At 45.3% G+C, this 25,317-nt stretch overlaps 1 protein-coding gene across 4 annotated transcripts in view; it reads left to right on the top strand.

The window, feature by feature from the left end:
• Positions 1-307: 307 nt before the first annotated feature.
• l1cama (L1 cell adhesion molecule, paralog a) overlaps positions 308-25,317 on the top strand; it is a 37,781-nt gene continuing 12,771 nt past the window's right edge. For all 4 annotated transcript variants that reach the window (XM_030056331.1, XM_030056330.1, XM_030056329.1 and 1 more), the window contains exons 1-12: positions 308-439; positions 13,380-13,780; positions 17,505-17,607; positions 18,152-18,354; positions 19,894-20,016; positions 21,187-21,357; positions 22,230-22,344; positions 22,716-22,900; positions 23,301-23,432; positions 23,809-23,955; positions 24,056-24,167; positions 24,925-25,082. In XM_030056331.1, coding sequence (XP_029912191.1) covers positions 13,651-13,780; positions 17,505-17,607; positions 18,152-18,354; positions 19,894-20,016; positions 21,187-21,357; positions 22,230-22,344; positions 22,716-22,900; positions 23,301-23,432; positions 23,809-23,955; positions 24,056-24,167; positions 24,925-25,082 — 1,579 coding nt within the window. In that variant the 5' untranslated portion in view covers positions 308-439; positions 13,380-13,650. The remainder of the gene's footprint in view (positions 440-13,379; positions 13,781-17,504; positions 17,608-18,151; positions 18,355-19,893; positions 20,017-21,186; positions 21,358-22,229; positions 22,345-22,715; positions 22,901-23,300; positions 23,433-23,808; positions 23,956-24,055; positions 24,168-24,924; positions 25,083-25,317) is intronic.

Raw genomic sequence — 25,317 nt, 5'->3', positions numbered from 1 at the left:
CTGTGTAGCTATGTGGATTGTCAGACCTCGTCGGCCTATCTCTGCATGAGAAGCTCATCAACTGGTTTTCCAGCCGCAGGGAAAGGTCACTGCAGCTTCCTCTGTATCCCCTCATCCTGTCTCTCTACTCTGTCTGTCTCTCTCTCTCTCTCTCTCTCTCTGTCTTCCTCTCTTCTCTCTCTCTCTGGAATAGAGTCCAGCCTTTTCTGTCATTTCTTGTAAATGAAGCAAAGTGGGAGGGAAAGAGAGAAGGGAGATTGGAGTGGAGCTCTGGCCACAGCTGGGCTTTCTGTGAGGCTGCAAAATCCCAGGAGGAAGAAGAGTGGAAGAGGGAGGAAGAAAGTATAGAAGAGTAGAAAGAAAAAAAAAAAAGAGAGAGGACCACAGACCCACTCAATGATTTTATTGCATATTGTTGCACTCACGTCCTCACTTTCAGGTGAGAAGCTAAGTTTTTTCATTTATGTTGCATTTCTTTCATTTTTGTGACATATTAACCTTCTCAATTTTGGATCCAGTGTAGCTGATTAGTGCGCCTGCTTCCTTGTAGCATACTTGGAAATTTCTCAGGCTTATTAATATCTGGTCCCTTCTTTTCCTGGTTGAGGCTGATGCTGTCATTTACACGCGGCCATGAACGCCCCATACTCCACCAGGTGTTGGCGGTCTCAGCTGGACCAAGTGGAAGCTGAGGGAGTAGGGAAAACACTGAGGGATTTTTATTTGTATTTTGTTTATTTTGTGTTTTGCCAGCAGCTTATGTGTAAAATTAACTCTAGCCTGGAGATGTAGGTGTCGAGTTACCGTACGGTAAAGCCTGCATGAGGACCTTTTTGGAGTGGCTGTGGGCTTGGTGGCATCACCTGCTTGTCTAGGATTTTCCTCCTGTTGCTCTTTTTAAAGAGCAAAAATGTATTCTTTTGTAAATAGCCATGCAAGAAAATAAAAAAAGAGCTCTAAACCAAGTCTTTAGACTGCTCTTCCTTGTTTCCTGCTGCTCTACACTTCCCAGAACTGCTGGTTGTCATCCTCAAAGTTACGGTTCTCAGATCTTTCCCCCCTACACATATACACTCTCCCCTCTGGATAGAAAAATGCAAAAATAGATAGAGTTGTCACTCCCTTTCACACACACACACACACACACACACACATGCACACAAACAGACAGATTGATACGAACACAGACGGGGCGGAACAGGTTGTCTGTTTACTCTCTTTCGCTTCGTGCCTTGTTGAAAATTGCTGCGCATTCCGGAAAATGTCACGTCCTTGATCTCTTTGCACCACTACACAGCGGTGTGTGGAGGGCTGGAGCCCGCGCAGTGACGTGGGGAGGGGGATTTGCCCAGACCGCAGCAGAGCCGGGGCTGCGCGCCTCAGATAACACTGCAGCCTTTGATGGAGCCTGGCCCTCCTCTGTTGGAGAGGACGAGCTGCTCCGCCTCAAATAGATTTCCACCACGGACCCCACTGGTAATGATTGGATTTAGTTACGGGGCTGAAATGGTTTGCTGATGATAATGATAACAGATGTGATGGGAGTTAGTCAGCCGCTAAGGTGCAGGGGACTGTATTGCTGCTGTGCCAGTCTGTGCAAATGTCCCTTTAGACTGGAATGGCTTCCAGAGGCTTGATAAGAGTTGATGGTACAGGTTGATAGGATGCTACCTGTAATTGCATCCTGTATAATCGAGGCTGTGCGATTGTAATGAAGATGTAACACAAGCCAGCTGGAAGACATTGTTCCATAGGCTTCTATAGGCAAAGAGGAGAGGGGTGGGGAAGGATAGTACGGGCGCTGAGGGGAGTGAGTGTATTTCCTACTGTTGAGACTGATGTAAGGAACCAGGAGCAGTCAGCAGGGTGCCGAAAGAAGCAGAGAGAGAGAGAGAGAGAGAAAGAACGAGAGTGAAAGCGAGAAAGGAGTGCAAATAAGAGATAGACTTTAGGCAACAGACAGCAGTCGGAAAAGAGGAAGTCTTTCAAGTACAGATAGCGTGTAGACATAACGGGAACTGGAGAAAGCCAAAGACGGGGAAACAGTGTGAGAAAGAGACACGGGAGACAAGAGATGAAGGTGGGGAGAAGAAAAGAGGAGACACAGGAGTACGAGAGAACGCAGGAGAGAGCGATGAAGAGAGAGAGAGAGAGAGAGAGAGAGAGAAGAAGATAGGGGAGTGGGGGCAGGAGAATGTACGTGTGGGAGGGGGGAGGGGAAAGAAATATTTGCTGTGTGCGGCTGGGCTGGAGTCAGGGGGTTGTCATGGTGATAGAGGGGTGAGAAGAGGAAAGGCAGGCGGGAGTATTGACACCTAGACTCGGTACACACACTGCCGAGATGCACACGCTCACACACATCGATACACACACGCACACATCCTACAACAAACAAAATGAGTCATGCATAACGATACCGATCCCCGACCTCCTAAGCAAACACACACACATGCGCGCAAACACTTTCTTTCTCTCGTGCAAACACACACACATGCACACACACACACACAGGTGGTGCCTGCAAATCAGCTAAGGCCAACAACCCAACATTACAATGGCTCAGATCTCCATGCAAAGTCTCCCATGTCTCTCTGCCCTCTTTTATCCTCACTCCACTCCATTTGAATGGCAGGCAAATCCCCTTAAACTGACTGCACTTGCCAGACAATTACCCAAACCATACCATTCAATGCACAGGCTTTGGCGTGCAAGTGTGTGTGTGTGTGTGCGAGCGTGTAAGTGTTCACACATCTGTGCTTGGCTACATGCCTGCGTGCGTTGAGGATGGAGAGAGAGAGCGAGGAAAGACAGGAACATGCAGTCGCGTTTGGATCAAGATGAAGACTGATGTGCGGAGAGGCAGCAGCTCTGGTGGGGCATGGTTCTCTGAGCCAGCGCGCGCTGTTACATAACCAAAATAATAACATAAATAGAATAATAAAATTGGTTCGAAAATCAACCCAAGAGCAGCGTGAGCAGTCGAGGATGGAGGTTTTACGGTGTGATCTCTCCGTTTGGTTCTCGTCGAAAGCCGAGCTGCAGACTAGAAACTAGAGTTGGATTCATTTACAAAAGATCTTTCTCTTCTTTTGTCTCCAGTCTGCCTCTTACTGGTTATCATCCATACTCCGTCTCCCTCCTCTCTCTTTCCAGTCCAGAGGCATTTACCTGCCTTTCAGTCGGGTTATAGCTCCTGCCTCGCCCCCCCACAAGGCAGAGCATTTGATTAGATCAGGAGCACTTAAGGGGAAGTGCTGCTTTTGCAACTTTTAACAAAGTTAATGGAGTTGCCAAGAAGCAGTTGTCTGTGCTGGTTAATCACTATGATGATGTGGATCGCCGGACCACGTGAGCCATTACACTAAACAGCATCCTTCCTTCCCCTCCTCTAGTCAGTCAACAACAACAACAACACAAAATTGGATACATTTGCGGTGTTGCAAGATAGCATTAATTGTTTTTTTTTTAACACATGATTTGCAGATATGTATGTTTCTTTCTCTTCTGCATTCGTTTGATGATTCTGACGATAATGCTACTTTTGGTTTTTGTAGATGTGTACATACTGAAAAAAACCTGCATCCTAACAAATGTCATTTCGTCTTATTCTGTGTTAAAATCTTGTTTTTCTTAGAACAACTGAAAAAAATCTGCCAATGAGATGAGCTAACCCACTTGTTTCCAATGCACTTTCACTTTTTTCAAGAGTTTTGCTGATAACCATCATAACTATGACGAAACAGTGCACAATAGGGCAGCTCAGCCCACTAGTATCAGGAAAATTTTAAGACTGAATGAAACTAAGACTTGATAAAATTGTGTTTTTTTTTGCAGTTCATGCATGCATGTGTGTCTGTGGATGTGCATGTGGATGTTTTCATTCATTCATTTTCTCTAATTTAATGTGCGATTCTGAGCTTGCCCTTACAAGCCCACAACCCAAATGAGAAAAAAACAAATCAAGCCTCTTTCCCACAGTCATGGAGCCACTGGGGCGCTTCCATGCAAATGTTGAGTTACGCTCCGTGTGTGACCTTGCCGTGCCCACAGCTCATTTCCCTGTGGTGGCGGTGGAAGAGAAAACTGGCCCGGATTACATCCAACCTGAGGAGACCTTGACAAATTTCTCCTGTGAAATCTGAATCTTATCGCTACGTTGTCTGCAGGGAAGTTTAGGGTAGAAACTTCACCTTTGTGTCGTATTATGAAAACAAACCGAGCCGCTGATTAGAAACTGGAGGAGAGAGACTTGTTTAGTCTCATATTCGGTGTTAAAATCTTGTTTTTCTCAAAATAAGTGAAAAAAAATTCTTTACTCCACTTGTTTCTGGAGCTAATCGACCTTTCTTGAACCAAGTGTAATGTTCTTGATTAATCTGTCTCATGTGAATGTATTGAAACTGAATTCTGAACCAAGTAAAAATGCACTGGAAACAAGGGCTGGAAATATAGCTCCATGCCAGGATGTGAACATGTGTGTGCACTGCTGTCTTTGATGCAATGCACGAGCCTTGGTAGGGAAATCCAACACTGTAGCACAGGTAGAAATGGTAGAAAACTAAAGAATAACTTAACAGATAGAAATATGTCCCAACACCTCCATGAAGCAGTATTTCAACATCCATATATCCCACTATCTGCACCATTTAACAAAAAAACATGGACAGTCAGTGGGTGAGGGTGCAGATGCAGATGATACCCTACTTCTAGATTCCATAATACTTTCAGAAAAACAGAAAAACGCCTCATAATGTGACGATTTCCCTGCTATTATTGTCTTTTCTTTGTTCGTTTTGATTGACAGTGTAATTGTGATCTACCTCTCCTCTCAGTCGCCATGACGTGAGTGTCTCAGATGGTTGACCTGTTGTGGAGGGTCGTATAGGTCATTAATCTCACACACACACACACACACACACACACAAATGCACACGTACGTACACACTCCTCCCCTCTCCGCAGGGCGTGGCGTGCTGATCGTCCCGGCGGAGGCGACCACGTGTCCTTGCATGTCACACGAGCTGCGGGCAGCTGTGCTCTCCAGCGCTATATGGGCCACTTATCACCTGACCCAGGGGACCCCTCCCTCCATCCCCCCTCTCTGTGTGTCTGCCGAGTGACTGACGGCGCGGCCCCTCCTTAAAAATCTCCACCTGCAAACAGACAACACAAACCCAACCTCGCCTCTTCAGATCGTGCAACAAACAAGCGCACACACACACATATGCTCCGGTTCACACCTGAGGCACAGCTCTGCCTCCTCGCAGCCTTTTCTCAGAGCCTTAAAGCTTTTTTCTTCTGCTGTTTTCCTTCATGGTGCGTTACGTGCGCGTGGCTGACTGGAATAATAATAATAATGTAACGCTATGGAAAAATGTGCACAAATACATGTAAATTTGTATGTTTCGTGCTCTTAGGCATATGCCACGATATGGTTATTCAAGCATCCGCCTCGGTGTCCTTTGCTCTTCAGTGCTGTGTGTGTGTGTGTGTGTGTGTGTGTGTGTGTGTGTGTGACGTTGGTGCAGGTTGTCATCTCCACCAGCATTTCGCTCCCGTCTCTGGTGTCTAACGCTGGAGGATGCTCTACTGATGTCAGCTGTTTTCTGCTGGACTACCTGACAAACAGACTAGACTCTAGTTTGATCCCCAAGGCTCTACACACAGACACACACAGACACACACACAATACACACATGCATATACACAAACAAAATCTCTTCTTTTCGCCCGTTTATTTCCTCCTAATCCTTCTCACTGAAGGCTGAGCGGCCATAAACACACACACACACACATTTATTGGAGGATCTCTGTGGAGCTCCAAGCAGTGCTGTTTTCTTTTTTTACAAAGGTAAAAAAAAATACAAAAACAAAACAAAAAACCAAATGAAAGTGGCAGTGAAGGTCAGGATGTGCGTCTAAATAAGAAAAAACAAGAGCGAGGCTGTTTGGCTCCAGAGGAGGAGGAGAAGGAAAGAGAGTCTGACGGTGGGAGATAAAGAGGGAGAGAGCAGGAGCTGCAGGATGAAGGCAAACACAGAGCAGGAAGCGGGGAAGCAGAGAGAGAAGGTCACTTCTAATAGCTCTTTCCTGCTTAATGCCATAATGTCACGATTGCTCCTCTTTGCTAACGGCATTACCTTTCTGCTGTATGTTCAGCACAGCGCGCACAATTAAGTTTCTGTGTGGAGCCCTCCGCGTTCATGATGCTGCTCCCAATTTGCCGCGCACTTGTTTGTCTGATTAACAATGTTAAGGGTCCATGAGAATGCTAAGAATGGGTGTGTATGTGGTTGTTTGTGTGTGTGTGTGTGTGTGTGTGTGTGTGTGTGTATAGCATCTTGTGTCTTCTGCGTGGCACCTTGGGTGTGTCTGTAATTAGTGCGCTTTGTGCTGCCGGCGCAAAAGCTGACTGATGCTGCTGCTAACGAAGCAAATGACACCCACGGGCAGGGTGTGGAGAGCGTATATTTGTGTGTGTGTGTGTGTGTGTGTGTGTGTGTGTGTGTGTGTGTGTAGGTATGTATGTGTGTGTGTGTGTATGTGTGTGTGTACATCCATGTGTTTATCACTCAGTCTGCAGGGAAGCTTTGAGTTAGCTGTGAGAAGTTTTTTTTTTTTTTTTTTTTTTTTTCCATTCATACCCGTTGAGATGCCTTTGTTTTTTTTGTTTTTTTTGTTTTTTTTTCTTTATTGTTCTTCCTGTTTATTTTTCCAACGAGACTGGGCAGTGCCTTTTGTTTCAGTCTTTATTTTACTTTATTCCAGGTGAGGTGAAAAGGAAATTGAATCTGTTTAACATTGCAATACAAGTGTGCATAGTGTATGATTTTATCCACCAAAAAAACAAAACAAAAAAACATTCTCTTTGTTTAGTTTTTGTTTTTTGTTTTTTATTAATGATGCACACTCGTTTCCGGTTACAAATTGACAAACACACGAGCCTCAGCAAATTACCTTATCAATTGTTGTGCTAAGTGAGCAGGAGCAGGCGTGCTGGAAGCAGAGAGAGAGCTGGGGGCAGCACTCCATCTGCAAGACCGGCTCCATTATCTGACAAGGGATTAGCTGACCTGCTGACACACAGCCTGATCCTTACTGATACACACACAATAACACACATGAATAGACACATACACACACACACACACGGCCATACAGGGAACCCGATACACTCAATTACACTGAGCCCACACCCCTGCTTCGTGATGTTAGAGGCGATCCCATTTCCAAATCTCTCGCGTTCACTTTGCTCGATTTCAGCTTAAATGGTTACCTGTCTGCGCCGTTCTCGCTTTCTACTCCTTCTTGTTGTTTTTTCCGCTTTTCTTATTTCACATTTTGTTTTTTTAACTTTCTATGAATTTTTCAGTTTTTTTTTTTTTGGCCTTACTTTGTGACAATCTCCTGTTGGTGTTGCCTTTCTTTCAGTCTGTTGTTTCTCCATCCCTCCATCCCTCCATCCACCTCTCCTCTCCTCTCTTAATGAGTCCACTCCCCCCTACTTAAATTATTCACCGCTTCTTTTATTCTACTATTCCCATTGTGTCTTAAGGGGAAAAACATCAATAAATAAATCAAGCCAGCGGTAGCTTCCTTTACAGTCTTGGCCATAGGAGAAATGATGCGGTGTGTGTGTGTGTGTGTGTGTGTGTGTGTGTGTGTGTGTGTGTGTGTATGAACGAGAGAGAGAGAAACAGAGACTGGGAATCCTGTACCTCTGTTTTGTCTTTGTACCTTTTAACTCTCAATCTGACAAGCTTGAGGAGGATTTAACCTTATAAAGATCAAAATCCTTTGAGCATTTAAGCTGAAATGCTTCCTGACTGTTGCTTGATGTTGTATGATGCATGTGTGTGTGTGTGTGCACGCGTGTGTGTGTGTGTTGTGTATCCACATGTCAACCTGTGTGCGCGCGCGCTGTAAACACTCGCAGACATCCATTTTGTACTTATGCGCGAATGTGTGTTAGAGGGGCAGCGTGTGTGTGTGTGTGTGTGTGCGCGTGTGCATCAGCAAATGAGCGGGTGTGCGTACGTGCGTGCGCATATGAACTAAGCAATACCGCAAGCCCGTTAGTGTCCATGTGTATGAATAACTGAATTTGTATGTACAGGGGGGGGGGATGCTGTGTTGGAGACCCTGTTGTCATGGCGACCAGAATAGAGAGAGAGCGAGCGTGTGGCTGCCCCCACCCTTTTCCCCTGACAACCTTTATTTTCTCCAGCTTTTTGTCACTCCAATATTAACCCCTAACCCTTGACAGAGCAGGAGAGGGTGTGTGTGTGTGTGTGTGTGTGTGTGTGTGTGTGTGCGTGTGCGTGTGTGTTTGTGTCTTCAGCAGAGGAGCTGCAGGTTTTGGAAAACGAGAGAAAGGCAGCCTGGATGCTATCACCCCGTTTGACACTAGTGGGAATTGTAAAATAGTAAATGGTGGAGCTTATGCTAATGGTGGTATTGATAAATGTGCTGTCTGTGTAACCTGATTCCAGATAAGCTTTAGCGCTGCGGCCTTTTTTTTTTTTTTTTAAATTTATTTATTCATTTTTTTGCTGGTAAATTTCCATCTGGATTTATCATGGATCATCATTCTTGAACTGCAAATACTTGGCATTTTAAACACAGAGCACCGCCATGAAGGAGGCATTGGTTTCTGCGCTGCAAAGCCCCCTTTCCAATAAAGTGGGAGATATTGAATTAATCAGCCATATTGCCTATTGTCCAAGGCAGAGTGCTGGTGCTTCAGTTTATTAAATTGACAGAGGGGAGAATGCATTGAATATAGAAAGAAGAGAAGGAGAAGAGAGAGGAGTGAGGAGTGGGGTGGAGGGAATATGAAACGTATTGTGAAAAGTGATTGGAGGGGGGAGCGTAAAAAAAGCTTTTAGTGTCAGCTACCAGGGGGGTTGAGAGAGTGGAGGAAGAAGATTGATAAAAAGGTGACAAGCAAATGGGCACTCATCGCTCCCTGGCAGCTCCTATTATGCGTCCGGGCTCCTCAGCAGAAACACTTTTTAGAAAACCTGAGAGAGAAAGAGAGAGAGAGAGAGAGGCTTGTAAGAAACGCAATCTCCTCTGCGGCGGAATGATGAAAGACGTGTCCGTGTCCCGCGCGCCAAACAGGTAGCCGGTATTATTTCGAGTGATTTGTGGTATTTTTCTGCTGTACCGACAAAGTGGGGCCTGAGAGTTGTCTCACTGCAACAGGCTCATGCATTAAGTATGACCCCTGCCAGAGAGAGGAAGGGAGGGAGGGGAGAGGAAGGACGAGACAGCCCCGACCGAGGAAGCCAGGTATGGACGGAGCCCATCCGTCTGGGACCAAACCAAAACTATGGAAAGGGTTACGTATGAATTATGAATTCGGGTGAATTTAGGGCAAATTGTGCCGACAGGAAAGAGATGCCCATGAATAATTCACTCTGCAGGGGGGCCTTATCATCCACCCCCCGCCAGCACCACCTTGTTCCTCAGACCCCCTCCTTGGCTTTTCCTCGTCGTTGACCCTTGTAATCTCTCTCCCACCGTGTCTGTTAATGCCCAACTCTGTCAGTCGCTTCCTCCGAGTCGAGTGAGTGCCCTCTCCTTCTCCTCGCTGTGTCTAAACCACTCTCTCTCCCTGTCCGTCCATCCCTCGGTGTCTTTCAGCCTCAGACAGTCGAACCCTGAGGGACGAGGGAGGGAGGGGTGGGTAAAGGGGGGGGGGCATGTATTCATTTATTTTTCTCCCCCTTTCCGTCCCACCTCCTCCCCCTACACATCTTCACAGCTGGAGGTGGTTAATATTTAAAAACAAGCCATGACAGGACACGAGACCTGCACACATGTTTAAACAGGCGCACAGGCACAGGGCGCAGACGCGCACGGGAAAAAACGCGCGCGGAAAAACGCACCCTCGCACGCCCAACGAAACAGAATCGAATAGTGCGGCTCAGTTGATCAAAGAGCCGAGAAGCCTTTAGAAGTGATGTTTGCATGACTCACTCTGTCTGTCGAGAGCAAATATACCAGGCTTCTTTCATATCGGCATCAACTCCTCACACTGATCTGTGAGGCAGCGAGCGCAAACAGTGAGGATCTCTCATGTTTATGTAGGTGGCGGGCACAATGAGGATTTGAATATATGTATAAAACCTGGAACATGATTTCATTCCTGCGGCTTGATCTCCTGTGTTTCCGATAAGAAGGCCTATTCAGCGCGCTGCTGCTGTGCAACTGAAAGGCCTTGGCATTGCCCACCATGTCTGCTTGATGCTAATTATTACGTTTTGCAAGGGAAGAGTGCAATGTCGCATGCAGTGCATGACAGGCGGTGTGCACACCAAACTGCTAATGCTGCAATTACATTTCATCAATGATAGAGACACAAACAGCATTAGCACAAAGTCTCTCTGTTATTTGTATTTTTGTAAGCGAAACGCCTCAAAGCAAGGGAGCCATGAATATTTTATTCAGTTGCAAAATTGATTTGGTCAACTTGGCTTGTTTGCTACATGGCCTGTTGGCAGCCAATTTGCTGCAGTCAGGCTTTCTTGTGGGGAAAAAAAAAAAAAAACACAGACTACGCCCTAAATCACAGCCACAGTGCCGCTCGCTCCACAGCGTCTCTTTGATTGAGTGACTTGTGATGACACCCGATGATATCCCGGTGGTGATAATAGTTTTTAGAAGCGCTCCCAGAAAGTGTGCCGGGTCAGCTTAGCCCAGCTGCGGCAGCTGTCCTGGAGCCGACCTTTGACCCCGTCCAATGAGGCAGGTAACAGGGCTGCGATTGGATCACTGACAGCTGCACGGCGGACACACTGAAGTCGTGAAATCAGGCATCTGCCTCCGTGTCAGTGTCACTCACCCCCGTGATAATGGAGCGACCACAAGGCTCCATACTGCATACAAAAGCCTGGAAGTGTGTGTCTGTGTGCACGAGTGTGTCTGCATTTGTGTGTGTGTGTGTGTGTGTGTGTGTGAGTCAGTCTGCCTCGGTCTTTGTTCTGTCAGCATGTTTGGGTGGCTGGGTTACCCTTATTACACAGCAACCTTGCAGACCACTCCTCCTCCTCTCTCTCTCTCTCTCTCTCGTACACACACACACACACACACACACACACACACACACACACACTCTACACCTCTCTCTGCCTCTCTCATAGTCTCTCCTTTACACACTCACACGCCTCCCAACCCATTATAGTGTTCCCCTTTGCTGCCTTCGTTCAACATGACCAGAATATTCTCTGGCAAGGTCCGCCTCCTGACTGGGACCCACTGGAGCATGCCACTTTATCTGTCTGATCTCTTCTGTCAGACCACTCTTGTGTGTATGTACAAGTGTGTGTGTGTGTGTGTGTGTGTCTGTCTGTCTGCCTGCCTTTCTGTCTTTCTTTCTTTCTTTCTGTCTATCCATGCATTACCAGCTTTTCTTTGTAGATTATTGTCTGTTACTTATGGATGTTTCTCTGTTTGTGTGCGTGTGTGCCTGACAGTGAATGCATGCACACACACACACACTCCCCCCCTTTGTGAATTGTGATTGGCGTCTTGACAAGCCACGGGGTGCCACATTGTTAATCAGCGTCGCGCTCTGCTCCGCTCTCCTGCTCAGGCTCCTTTGGGCGAGGTGCTGATGGGCATGATCCCACCTTAGATCACATTAACTCTGCGACAGGCCTGGTACTCACACCCCGCCTTGCCACGCTCCATTCATCTACCTGTAATGGCATTTAGGAAAAGGCCAGTTAAGACCGGATCACTGTAATTGGGCCCCCTGTATCCCTGTTTTAGAGATCAGCCGCCACTAATGCGGCGCTGGCCTGAGAGAGGGATGGTGGGAGAGAGAGAGAAGAGCGAGAAAAAAGGGGAAAGAAGGCTGGTTCATTGATCGTAAGGGCCTGCGTGTGTGTGTCTGCGTGAGTGGATGGGCTGGATTAGCGTCACAGCTGTCACCCACTGTCGTCCCTCCTCCTCCCCTCCTTATGCATCCTCCCTTCATCTTTTCTCCCTCCTTTACTGCTTCTCTCTCCGTCCTTCTCTTCACCTCTCAGTCCCGTTCCCCTCCCCTCCCTACGCCCCGCTGTTTCTCCCATCTTCCCCGACTGCCCTCCTCCCTCCTCCTCTTCTTCCCTCCATGCTTGTTGTACCAGGCTTCTGTCAAGGTGAGCCACCGAGTGTAACGGCTCATTTAATCCCGATGCTGTTAGTTTAAACGGCCTTATTAGGGACGTAATTCGTGTTTGGTCTTTAATTTCATCTCATTCGGCTCTGTTGATTCAAACGTATTTACGCAGCGTGGGAGAAATCCCTAAAGAATCCCGTCCTCCTTTCTACTGCGTCCAAGACATCGTTCAATACATTTTCCGCTGACTGACAGTGAGATATCCACGCCAATTAACTGGCTGGCCATTACCCACAAGATAAAAGAGAATGAATGATAATCACCACTCTCCATCCCCGGCTCCCTCTCCTCTCCTCTCCTCTCCCTCATCTTCGTCTCCCCTCCACTGTCTAACCTTCCCCCGACTCTCCAAGGTCACCCATCACTACAGTTTGGCACTGCCAACAAACAGCGGCGTGCGGAGCCAATACTCTTTTCAGTGAGGCTGCCATACTCGTCAGCCGCCGTTTCACTGCCAAATAAAAAAAGGTCCTCTCTCTATTATCCCCCCTTTTTCTTTTGTCTCTCATGTTACGTCTCAGTCATGGTGTGCCGTAACAGCTCTTTGTGTGTGATACCGAGTAGTGTAAACAGTCAGCGGGCATCGCCACGTGGTGCCGCGGGGGAGGACAGCCCGCGTGTTGTGGCAAGGACCGGCTCCAAGGGTACAGATGGAGATCGGATAGCCGCCTAGCAGGGGTGGCTAGCCTCACTTGCTATGACTGATAGCATCTTTATCACACACTTATCACGGCGCAATCAGCGGACTCTGCTCGGAACGGCCCGAAAAGCGCCCCCGACAACGCGGCCCCGACCACTCAATCTAATTATGAACTATTTGTTTGTGTGTCATGCTTATTATCTGATTTGACACTCCATCAGTCTGCGTTTGTCCGTCCGCAGCCCATATGGATGCTGGGAGTGTCGGGCTCTGTTCAGCCTCTTGTTGTGGTATTCTGTCCATCTGTCTGCCTCAATGGCCCTTCCATATGGGCCACTGGTCATGTAATTAACCAAATGCACATTTTCTGCAGTGACTGGTTCTGTGATAGACGTTGCTGGTGGCTTTACGCTGTTCATTTTTGACTGGGCTGTTTACTGCGTGTCTCTTGTCTGTCTATAGGTCTGACCACATGGTGCAGGGTAATTTTTCTCCCATTCTGACACATGGCCCCTCTCTGCCCCTCCCTCTCGCCTTCCCCCGCCTCCCCCCTCTTCTTTTATCTTTCAGAGAGGAGACCAGCAGGGGGGCGTGGACCTGAGGTGAAGAGGAGAGCGAGAAAAGAAGAGGAGAAAGAGAGTGGAAAAGAAGGAGCAAAGACGTATACATACATATGAGAGTGAAAATCGAGGCCCGCCAGAAGAGAAATATATAGACACACGCTTGCTCAGCAGGAGCGTGTGTGTGTGTGTGAGAGAGAGAGAGAGAGAAAGAGAGAGGTTGCCGTCGGTGTGCGTTTACGTGTGTGAGAGCAGGTGGGACTTTGATGGGACAGTGAGCAATGCCTCACACGCAGCGACAGCAGGTTGGCAGTAGGGGGCAGTGCACCTCTCTCCTCCCTCTCTTCCGTCTCCTCCTCCTATCCCTCGCTGCCCAGCTCAGCCACGCAGCCATACACATTCCTGCCAGCTGTGAGTACAGCTTCATATTGTACCGTTCATAACAATGGAAGCCGACCGGCTCCGTGAGGTTCAAAGAATCTGTTTGTTGTGTTAATTGCATTGTTGAATCATCAAAGGATTCTGATAATGATCTTTCATCCTGATTAATTTGTGCAAATGAGCCGAATGATCATGTTTCTGTTTCAGTAAACGTAATACGCAGGGTTGGATTGTGCTATTAACCACGACAGGCTACAGTAACCAAGGCCTCTTTGGTTCTCTCTCGTTTGGGTCTGTGGTGTGTCTAATTACTTTGTAATTGATCTCCACTCAGAGCATTGATTAGTCACATCATCGATCTTGTTTCCTTGGTGCAAACTAGTATCTGATTTGGGAGTAATTTAATCAAAAATTGTGTTACATGAGTAAAATCCAGGGAGATTTTTCTTGCCGCTTTCTCATTTCTCTCTCCCCCTCAGTGCAATATGTAGGCATTAGAAATACATCTGAGATTGTGGCCCTGCAGGGAAATTGATCTTCATCTTCTCTGCTGCTGCTGCTGGCCTGCCCACAGAGCTCCGATTGAGAGAGAATATTGTTTCCACTGCTTCTTTTGTGCCTTGCTCTTTATCTAAGGCCAGTTGCAGTGAGTCACAGTCCTTCACCACCTACACAGACGTACAAATGTGTGTGCATAAACAACACACACACACGTACACACACATACACATATTGTCAAAATGCTGATGAAATGCCGTAAAACACCCAATCTAATTCCTGGAGGGGCGAGGTGACGCAGAGGTGAGAGGTGGAGGAAGGCAGGACGTGGAAGGAGGAGGAAAGGGGGGGCAGGTCAGAGATGTAAAAGGTCAAGGTGTCCCCTGCCTTTCAATTAGCGAGCCTCTGCCATGTCAATGAGAGTCACTGAGACGGTGACGAGGATCAATAGAGGAGCGGAGCTGGACTGACGGTCAGCAAGGCAGGGGTTAAAAGCCATGCACCATTACAGGAGACATTACACTGCTTTATGGTCTCTATGTCATAATCGTTGTTCAATTATCAGTGAACCAGTCTATCTATCTATCTATCTATCTATCTATCTATCTATCTATCTATCTATCTATTGATCTGTCTATTTAGCAATCTATCTATTGATCTGTTTCTCTTTCTCTCTGTCTTCTCCTTCCTTGTATTCGCTTCTTGTTTACTGCCACTGAGATGTTTTCCCCTCTTCTCTCTCTCTCTCTTTCTTGCCACCGCTGTGGACTAATAGACCGCATACATGAGCGTAAGTGCTTTTAACTTTATTGACATCTGTCCGTCTTAATTCAAGCGCTGGCAAAACCCTAAATTGTCATCACGCCCCAGATAATTCTGCCAGCCAGCTCACAATAGTAAAAAAAAAAAAAAAATCCTTTTGCACTGAGCTTCACTTTAATGAATCTGCAGTGTTATGCGTATGTATGTGTGTGTATGTGTGTGTGTGAGACAGTCTGTGTTTTTATGTATGAGAGTGCGTGTGTGGGTGTGTTGTTTAGCTTCACTGGCTCCCACTAGGTGAGATCCCTATAGGAGCGGGGAGGTGGAAGTGTGAGGAGCTCCTGTCTGTAAAGAGGCATCAGGGCTGTCAGATCAAAGACACGAGGAAATAAAGAGGAGTCAAAGCACTAAGCACCGACTCCTCTCCTCCTCCTCCTCCTCCTCCTCCTCCTCCTCTGCCAATAATGGAGCAACGCCCCACAGCCCAAACTTCAATTTGATCAGCCGAGGAAATGGGCTTATTTCCTCCATCGCTGGGAATTCTTTCATTAAATTCCCTCGTCCTCTCTATCCCCCTCTGTGAACCTGACCCTCGTTTTTCCTCCGTCTCTACCTCCCTTTCCCTTTGTTTCTGTTGCTCTTTATTCCCTCCATTTCTCCGGCTCTCTGTTCGTCTCCCCTGTCTCTTCGGCTCTCATCTCCATCCCCATCCTCTCATTCTTTACCGCAGTCCTCAACCCCCCACCACATCTAGGGCTTTCCTTTACCCATTTACCTACATAATGTAAATTCATCCTTGACTCCGACTCTGTCTCTTCTCCTCAGAGTCAAATTAAGAGCTCGACCATCAAGCGGTGGTCGAAATAGTACCACAAATTGTTACTAAACTGGAAGCACTGTTACATTGCTAATATTTTACTTAAGTTGAAGTAGAAGTACTTCTGCAAAATCTACTGAATTGAAAGTGAAAAGTGGTTGGAGTAAGTTACTTTATCAAAATAACAACTTTATTCGGTGTGATCTTTTCCATGCAGTTATAAAGGATGAGAGTTCACTGTTGAAACTACATTCTTTTAAAGGTGCATTCTGCAAAATTAAAGTGAGGACCCTCTGGATTCAACTAACGAATCTCAAATAATTGCATAATATGATGGTTGAGTCTACGTGGTTCTAATTGTTAGATCAAATTACTGTTATCGTTCCCCTTCTACTTTTTTTTTTTTTTTTTTTTTTTTTTTTGCCAGTTGAGTCTAAATGGTCCACACCTCAATTTTTCGTGGTGCTCATTTTACTGGAAATTTGGAAAAGGCAAAAAATAGAACCAACAATGTAGAACCAGTCTCCTCTTCTCATCTTTGCTGACTGAGCTTTTATTGTGAAAGGTTCCACAAGCTGCCATTGATCATTTGCGCTCTGTAATGGATGTGGGTTAAAATGTAGTGAGGCGCGATACTCAAGCAAAAAAAATGTACTTAAGTAAACGTAAAATTACTGACTTTGTACACACGAGTACACAAAAAAAGCTTCTCAGTTACAGCAACATGAGTAAATGTAAATGTGATTAGTTGCTTCCACCTTCCACCTCAACCAACAAGTACCACCAGACTGTGACCTCGACTCCACTACAAATGCTCAGCATGCATAAGGGAACATAGTTTACTCTGCTGAAGCTGATTGAAAAAAAAAAAGAGTGTATAAATTTCTGTGCTCAAGTGTTGCAAGCCGCCACATAAAAGCTGACATGGCCCATAAAGCATGTGGAGGAATCATACATGTTGGATCTTTCTATATATTCACACCACACGGCACCATGTTGGCTTTTATGTGTCTTTTATAGAGTCACTGGTTTATGGCTGCTGTTAGACGGCGGTGACGGAGAAAGAGAAACCTCTTCTGGTGGTCATTACTTTTCTCCTTCAAAATCCCCCACTTCATTTCCCCAAGGCTCATGTTGCTTTCTCTCTTTCTCTGCCGCTCTTCGTCTCTCAGTCTCACGGGGAGCTCTGCGCCGTATATCTCTTCTACATGAACTCTCCCTCTTACATTATGCTGTATCAATTTCCTCTCATCTCAGCCCATTTTCTCTCTCTCTCTCTCCGCTTTCTTGCTCTCACTCTTCCTCTCAGCCTACATTTCATCCCTTTCTCTTGGGAGCCTTTTTAAGTGATATTGACTGAATATATCTATCGGCAGCTGTTAAACTATGAAAATGAATGGTGACTCTGGTTATTCTATTCTGCCTGCCGGGCCATTACCAGTAGCCATAGGAATGTGTATTACATTGGGGTAATATCAGTGTGTGTGTGAATCAAGGTGGGAGTTATTACAGCAGCATGTAGCGGGTCACATGACCGCAGCAGGTCAGGGACACAACTTTAACACTGTGCTCTGTGTGTGTGTGTGTGTGTCTGCTACACATGTATGTCTGTTATACATGTGTGTATGTTTTATGTGTGTGTGTGCCCACATGCTCGTGTGACTGACGTCCTCGCAGTCAAAACACCTCCAGTGATCACCACCCAGCCGGAGTCTGTGACTGTCGCCAGTGTTGACGATTTCGCCATGAGCTGTGAAGCCTCTGGAAACCCTGCTCCCATGTGAGTTAGCACACACACACACACACATGCAAACACACAGAAATCATGGCTTGACAGTCTTTTAAAGTAGTTATATTGACCATGCAGAAGCCTAACCACTAGTTTTCCTTAGACATAGCTGAGATGTCTGACCTTCCCTCTCCTTGTGCGGCTGACATATACATATTACGATTACATGAAGGCACAGCTTCTCCCGCTCACAGTTCTCATTTCAACAGGGGATAAATGTCATTAAGCCGTCAAGCGATCTTTTCAGAGTGTCTTAGCTGCTCTCAAGTGGAAAAGTGCTTCAATTTCCAAGGAAAAGATTAATATCACAATTACACAGCAGAAGCCTCAGACTGCCACCCTTAAGGGGCATCTCATCCAAATTTTGCACTTCATTTGTTTCCTCATCCTCAGTGACATGTAAGGACATCCCATGTGTGTCTCCTTAGACTACTTTCAAGGAAATGGAAATGATTATGTCACTTTGATATTTCAGTCATTATTCTTAGCAATGTGTTTTTTTTTTTTTTTTTTTTTTTTTTTTTGTATCTCAAAGTTTCCGATGGACAAAGAATTCGAAGGAGTTTGACCCACGCAGCGACCCAGAGCTGAAGATGTTGGAGGACTCTGGTTCATTTACACTCCGCACTGGCCATATTAGTATGGAAATGCTGAAAGAGTACAGAGGCAAATACACCTGCTACGCATCCAATGAGCTGGGGACAGCCGTTTCCAGCGAGGCTCACCTCAGGGTTGAATGTGAGTCAACAACTACATGTGTAATTACCACAAAGAACGCCGAAAGTTGATATTTTGTCCAAACCTCCCACTGCCCCTCTGTGCACACTTTTCAAAATTTTGCACCGAGTCAAATGAATGCATGTTTACTGGATTTCTGTAAGCAGCATTTATATATTTCTATTCAACTGAATGGAACTGGAATTTATGGACAGCTGGCATATGGCTTAAACAGAAATATAAAAAGATGGATATGGACATATATCCACATAAACACATGTAAGCATAATTCAGCTCAGGTGCTGGTCCTTAGGTAGCAGCAAGTAGTTATGGAAAATGGATGGACGGACTGATAGGTGATATACTCTTAGTCGTTTAAGGTTGTGTAAAAAAAAAAAAAAAATAGTTTTAATGACTTAAAAATGTCTGCGCCCTCTCCTGCTGACTTTTCACTGTTCAGTTGTTAAACTTGAAGTGATCAATGAGCGCTTACTGAGACCCAGAGAGATCAAATTTTGAAAAAAAAAAAAAAAAAAAAAAAAAGATACTGAAATGTTCAAGTTGAATGGTGCTGATTCAGTCATACAAATTACTGTTTACTGCTTTGTAATCAGGCATCTTTAGCCATGAAAGAGGAAACAAACCCACTGGGATATTATCAAACAAAGCCAACAGTATCAGATTAAAGCTCTTACAGTTATTTGTATAGATGCCAGTTGATGTGTCAGCAGAGCTCTTGATAAATGCCTTCAAGGTCCAGTTTAGAGAGAAAGGGCTGAAGTGAGCCGGGGTGCTGGAGGTTTTATCAACAATAACAGAGATGTTTACAAGGCCGTGAACATGAGTCCTGGTATAAATCTGTTCCTGCTCTGCTTCATAAAGAGCTCATTTGTTCGCAGATGGAGCCTCACATGGAGGGCTCCGAGTACCGCCACCCAGAACATAATTACATGCAATAACATGTTAATCAGCATCTCATGAGGCATACGCTCATGCAGGTGCATGCACGCACACACACACACACACACACACACACACATACACACAGGCCCCTGGGCAAAAGTAAAGAGCACCTATGTATATCCATCCACCTGTGTGACTGGCTCTCCCAGCCAACCTCCTTCATTCACAGTTTCCTTGACAACGGTTTCCCCAGAAACACTCTTGAGTTGATGTCATGCGAAGCACTCTTCAGTTGCTAGTGACAAGACAACGGCTCATGTGGGGTTATCAACAATGGGAGTATGGGAGGGGAGAGAGAGCAAACACACATGACTCACAAAGCCCATCATCCCTCTGCTGTAAGACAACAGGCAGCTTGATGCCCTCTCTGAAGGTGGGACGCGTCAAATCCTTAAAGTTCCTCAAATGGGGCTCTATAAATAATGCCTCAGCTCCCGTTTCTCGCCCCTGCGGCAAGGAACGTGTTCGTTTGCACAAGCATGCGTGCCGACTTATACTGTGGAATGCATCAGGTGACCTTCACGTAATTGGGTGTGCGCAGATGCATACGTGTTTGACTAATGAATGTGTACTTTTTCCATGTTTACCTCGCTTTAGTCCCCCCATCCCTGCAGAAAGAGAAGAGGGTGAAAAAAAAGGAAAGCGAAGGAGCCGGTATGGTTCTGGAGTGCAACCCCCCAGAGAGCTCCATGCAGCCAATCATTCACTGGATGGACATGAGTGAGTGCATCCATCTCTCCTTCAACCGCATCCTTACACTCTCTGCAGTAAATTTGCAGCTTAGGCAATCCCTCCAAGCCATTTATCAAATCAACTCAAAATTTATTTATAAAGCACTTTTCATCCAGCATGTGAAGTGGAAGATGTTTCATAGCGAAAAAAGGTGCAAACCACCACAAAAAATAAAAAAAAGGATAAAATGCAACTGTAAACATACCATTAAAACCATCATTAAGAGAAATACACAATGCTATGTTTATGTTTATGTTCTTTTTAAAAATGTTATATTTACTTTGCAGCATGCAAAAAAATAACATCTACAAACACACGCAGCCCACATTCAAACACACAACCACACAAAGAAAAATAGAAAATGAGAAAAAGCCAGACTAGAAAGTGATGAATAAATCAACGTTTCAGCCTGTATCAGCTGATCATTAAAGAAAAAGAATATGATGAAGAATAGCAAAACAGGATATCACACAACAGGGACTTCAGCTGACAAACGGGAGAGTCGAGGCGTCTAATAATTGAGCCCCGTGTACTCTCAAATTTTTCATTTAAACTGTGTGTGTTGCTGTGAAGCCTCTCAACTTGCATCCCTGAGGCCATTTCCCTAAACCATCTGGAAAAACAAGGAGTGCTGGTAGCCTCCCATTCCTTGAGAATTATTCTCTTTGCTGCTAATTTACCAAACATAAGAATCTGCTATACAATGTGGGGAAGTGCAAGAGAAGCTTCTTAACAGTCAAACAAGGCAATTAGTACATCAGGTTCAGTCAATCAATCATAAATCTTACAGTACAAGTAAAGCTATCCTGCCAAATTTGAAAATTTAGAGCACCTTTTTAGAAGTCCACCTGTCACAAATATTGGATGCATTATGATACATTTTGCTAATCTTTTCTTTAGAATAATGTAATTGCAGCAGGTTTTTGAATTGAGTCCACTGCAGTCTGGCATTACTAAGGATATATTCTTGCCCCCAATCCCTCTCCTCTTTTCATAATCACTTTTTTAAAAATTTTATTCTCTCTCTTCCTCCCTTTTCTACTTACCCTCATTATTTCACTGTCATTATGCGCTGTCTCGCTCCCTCTTTCTCGTTTTTTCCTTTTCTGTTATCACTCCCTCATCCCCTTTGCTCCCCTCCTCCCTCCCTCTCTGCAGGATTGCACCACATCCATTTAAGTGAGCGAGTGGTGGTGGGGAGTGATGGCAACCTATACTTTGCCCACTTGATCCCGCAGGACAGCAGGGACGATTATACCTGCAACGTGCAGTACCTGACAGTGCGCACCATCCTACCCAAGGAACCCATCTCACTTACCGTCACGCACTGTGAGTTTGGCACTGGGTTTCTGCATGCAACTTTAGGCTAAGACTGTCTTTGTGTCATTTTAAGCCGATGGACTGGGATCATCTTAGTGGCTGAGAGCGCTGTGAGAATCTGGGCTGTGAGCAGAGACCAAAAAGGCAAAAATGGGTCTTTAATTGCTACTTTGTGTCAATTTCTCTGATGGAAAGTCGCAGTCGGATTGGGTATATTAATTGTTTAGACAATACTCTGCACTATTCGATGGAAAATTTGCATCTCATAGCCCAAACTAGCGGATTTAAAATATTTTTGAAAGAAATAAAGAGAATTTCAGTTCGGTTTCAGAGGGTTAACTTACATATTGTAAATCGAGACTCACACGTACAGATATGACTATAAGTGGAAATTCGACATCTAAATCAAAGTCAGCTCATTCCCATGTGTTGGCATGCTGTGCTGACGAAAGCAGTGGCCACATCCAGCAGAACGTCCCAGAAGCAGCGGGGGGGCTCTCACCTCCTCAGCCCCAGTGGTAATGAGATGCAGCTCACACTGAGACACGGCTAGCAACATCTGTGGCCCAACTAGAGGTCACATAGATCACATGTTAACATGTGATTGTCGATGTGACCTTGTGTGTGTGTGTGTGTGTGTTTTGAAAATGCGTATGATAAAGTGTTGTTAGATGAGAAAGGTGAAGTCGCCTCCATGATACCCAGCATGCATGTGTATCATGTCGGAGTCTCCAAAGTGACTGCTGTGTCAGCAGCACTATAGACATACATCTCTAGGCCAACTGGAAATTACCCATACATATGCATGACCCTCCTCCTCTTTCTCATTCTTTCTATCTGTCTCTCTCCCTCTCTGTCTGTCTCTCTCTCTGTGTCTCCAGCTAACTCAGTAGTGCGGACCAGGAGGCCCGTCATGATGAAACCTAAAGAATCCCATAGCAGTTATGTTGCCCTCCGCGGCCAGACCTTGACACTTGAGTGCATCGCCCGAGGCCTGTGAGTGTGTGTGTGTGTGTGTGTGTGTGTGTGTGTGTGCATATGCATGTTTCTGCCTCCATCAATCACCAAACTTATTCCATCAATCAGTCTAACCTACCTCTCATCTATCTTTCTCCCCCTCCTCCTGCCTCCCCGCTCTCCCTCTCTTTGTCCCATTATTTTCCTGTCTGTCATTCCTCATTCTCCCACCATCGTTTCATCTGTATCCCTCTCTTTCCTCTGAGGACATCTCTTTTACTCTGTCTCTACCTTCTCCCATCTTTCTTCTTCTCTTTCACAATTCCCTTCTCCTCTGTCTCCTCCTTCCCTCCCATCCCTCCCTTTTCCTTGCCCCCCATAACTGTCTTCCTCTCTCTCCTCCCCATCAGTCCGACTCCCAAAGTGTTGTGGCTGAGGAAGGACGGAGAGCTGTCCGAGTCCCGAACCAGCAAAGAAATGTTTAACCGCCGCCTTCACTTCACCAACATCACCGAGAGCGACGCGGGAGAGTACCAGTGCACGGCTGAGAACTCGCAGGGCACGACCCAACACAGTTATACCGTGATTGTGGAAGGTACGACACACACACTCATGCACACTCGCAAATAATTTTCAACTTAGAAACCAATGCAGTGAAATTTTTTTTATGTTATTATGAGCATGTAATGAATTCATTTAGACAGACACTCAATATTGTAATTGCAGGCATTTGTTTTTAATAGATAGAGAGCTGTTGAGTGGTATTTTGTATTTTTATGTATGTGGAAGACACATTTTGAACACTGAAAAATAAGCAAATACACATATAAACAATCACTCAGGCACACAAGCAAGCATATATCTTTTTTCCCTCTGCTATACTTGAGTTATTCACCTTAACATGATTTCATTGTTCCGTGATCTTAATCTGTCCTGTGTAAAGCTTTTGGTGTCGTGACATTTAAGATGTGGTTCATATGTATTGCAACTACCAGCGACTCCCTACTGGACCAAGGAGCCGGCCAGTGACGTATACGCCCCAGGAGAGACTGTCAAACTGGACTGTCAGGCAGGCGGCATCCCAGCTCCAAACATCACGTGGAGCATCAATGGAGTCCAGCTCTCAGGTCAGGACACACACCTACATATACTTATACATCATGCATATACACATCTCCAACCATGACTCAGTGAAAAGGCACTCTGGAGAACTCTCATCCTCCCAAATGGTATTGAAAGCGCACATAGAGGAAGCTAACATTTTGATGCCACATTATATAAAATCTATGTAAAGATATAAGTGCCTTTTTCCATGGGTCATCTCTGCTGAAGTGGCTTAGAAATCCTTTTTCGCCTGTTAAATTGTCCCACTCTGTTTAGCACCTTGGGCTGATATGCAGGAGATCCTCTTCATGCTCTCATCACTGTGAATGTGCTGACTGTGTGTGTGTTTGTGTGTGTGTGGACTGCGCTTACTGTATGTGTGTGTGTGTGTGTTAACAGCAACAATCCAGGACTCCAGGCGCACTCTGACACCAAGCGGGTCTCTGATCCTGAAGGATGTGGGCTTCGGAGACACCGCCATCTACCAGTGTGAAGCGACGAACAAGCACGGGACCATCCTCACTAACGTCAATGTCTATGTCATCGGTGAGCATTTATTCTCTGCATGGCAGTGTGTGATGTTTCAGTGTGAGTGTGTGTGTGTGTGTGTCTCATACCCCTGTGTGTGTGTGTGTGTTTTTTTCAGAGCTGCCTCCACAGATCATGACTGAGGATGGGAATTTGTACACCGCTACAGAGGGCCAGGAGGCCGTGCTGGACTGTGACACCTTCGGCTCTCCTAAACCTAAAGTCATATGGTGAAGCACAGGGCTCATTCTATTCTACTCTATTCTATTCTATTCTATTCTATTCTATTCTATTCTATTCTGTTCTATTCTATTCTATTCTATTCTATTCTATTCTATTCTATTCTATTCTGTTCTGTTCTATTCTGTTCTGTTCTGTTCTGTTCTATTCTATTGTTGTGCATTGTATTGTTTTGTATTCTATTCTCTTCTATTCTAGTCCAGTTTGTCGTCTAGCTAATTTTATGTAAAATTTTAGTTACATTTTATGTCAAGCCCCAGTTAAGCATTTCTAAATGCTGTTAAACAATTACCAAATGCTTTCTAAGACACATAATGGTAAGCAAACATAAACATAACTTCAGTATATATATATATATATATGGTGATGATATCCTTGTGTGTTTACCATTGTGTTATAGTGTGTTAGAAAGTACTTGTTCACTGTTTATACATTATTCATAAATGCTTTATTGGCTGAGTTAAAGTAAAGTATTTCTCAAATTTCAGAAGGGTGGTTTTTCATAATTTTTCATACACAAATTCAATTGGTTGTGGTTGGTAATTTTGCCTGCAGTCAGTGTGCCAGGAATTGAACCATTTTTTTTTTTTTTTTGTACATAAAAGCACCTTGTCTGGTTTAAGAGTCAAAATGGCTGGTGAAAGTTGGTCTTGGTGTGAATATTACTCTCTATTCAGTGTTCTTACTTCATACTGTGGGTTCAAGTGTTCGTGTGTGTGTGTGTGTGTGTGTGTTTGTCTTGCGCAGGGAGAGCGAAGGCGCCTCCATACTGGCTGATCCGAGGTTTAACCCGCTGACCAGTGGAGGGCTGCAGATCTCTAATGTGAGCCACGACGACAGCGGTGTCTACTCCTGCTCTGTGGAGAACACCAACCTGACCATCAGTGCAACATTAGAAGTGCTCAGTGAGTGAGACACACACACACACACACATACACACACACACACAAACACAGCAGCAACAGCAGCAGCAATATCAGACTCCAATAAAGTGAGGAATCACCATCGAGGAGGCATGACACATATATTTTTTTAGAACGGTGCAATTTCTTCTATTCTACTGCAGTTTCAATTAAGCAAATAATAAGATGAGGCCCTTAATCTCAATGAAGACATCAGTTGTGGCATGGTGTTATATAA

The sequence above is a fragment of the Myripristis murdjan genome, chromosome 7 (genome assembly GCF_902150065.1).
Source record: "Myripristis murdjan chromosome 7, fMyrMur1.1, whole genome shotgun sequence".
Lineage (NCBI taxonomy): Eukaryota > Metazoa > Chordata > Actinopteri > Holocentriformes > Holocentridae > Myripristis > Myripristis murdjan.
This window is presented reverse-complemented; position numbering and strand designations above follow the sequence as displayed.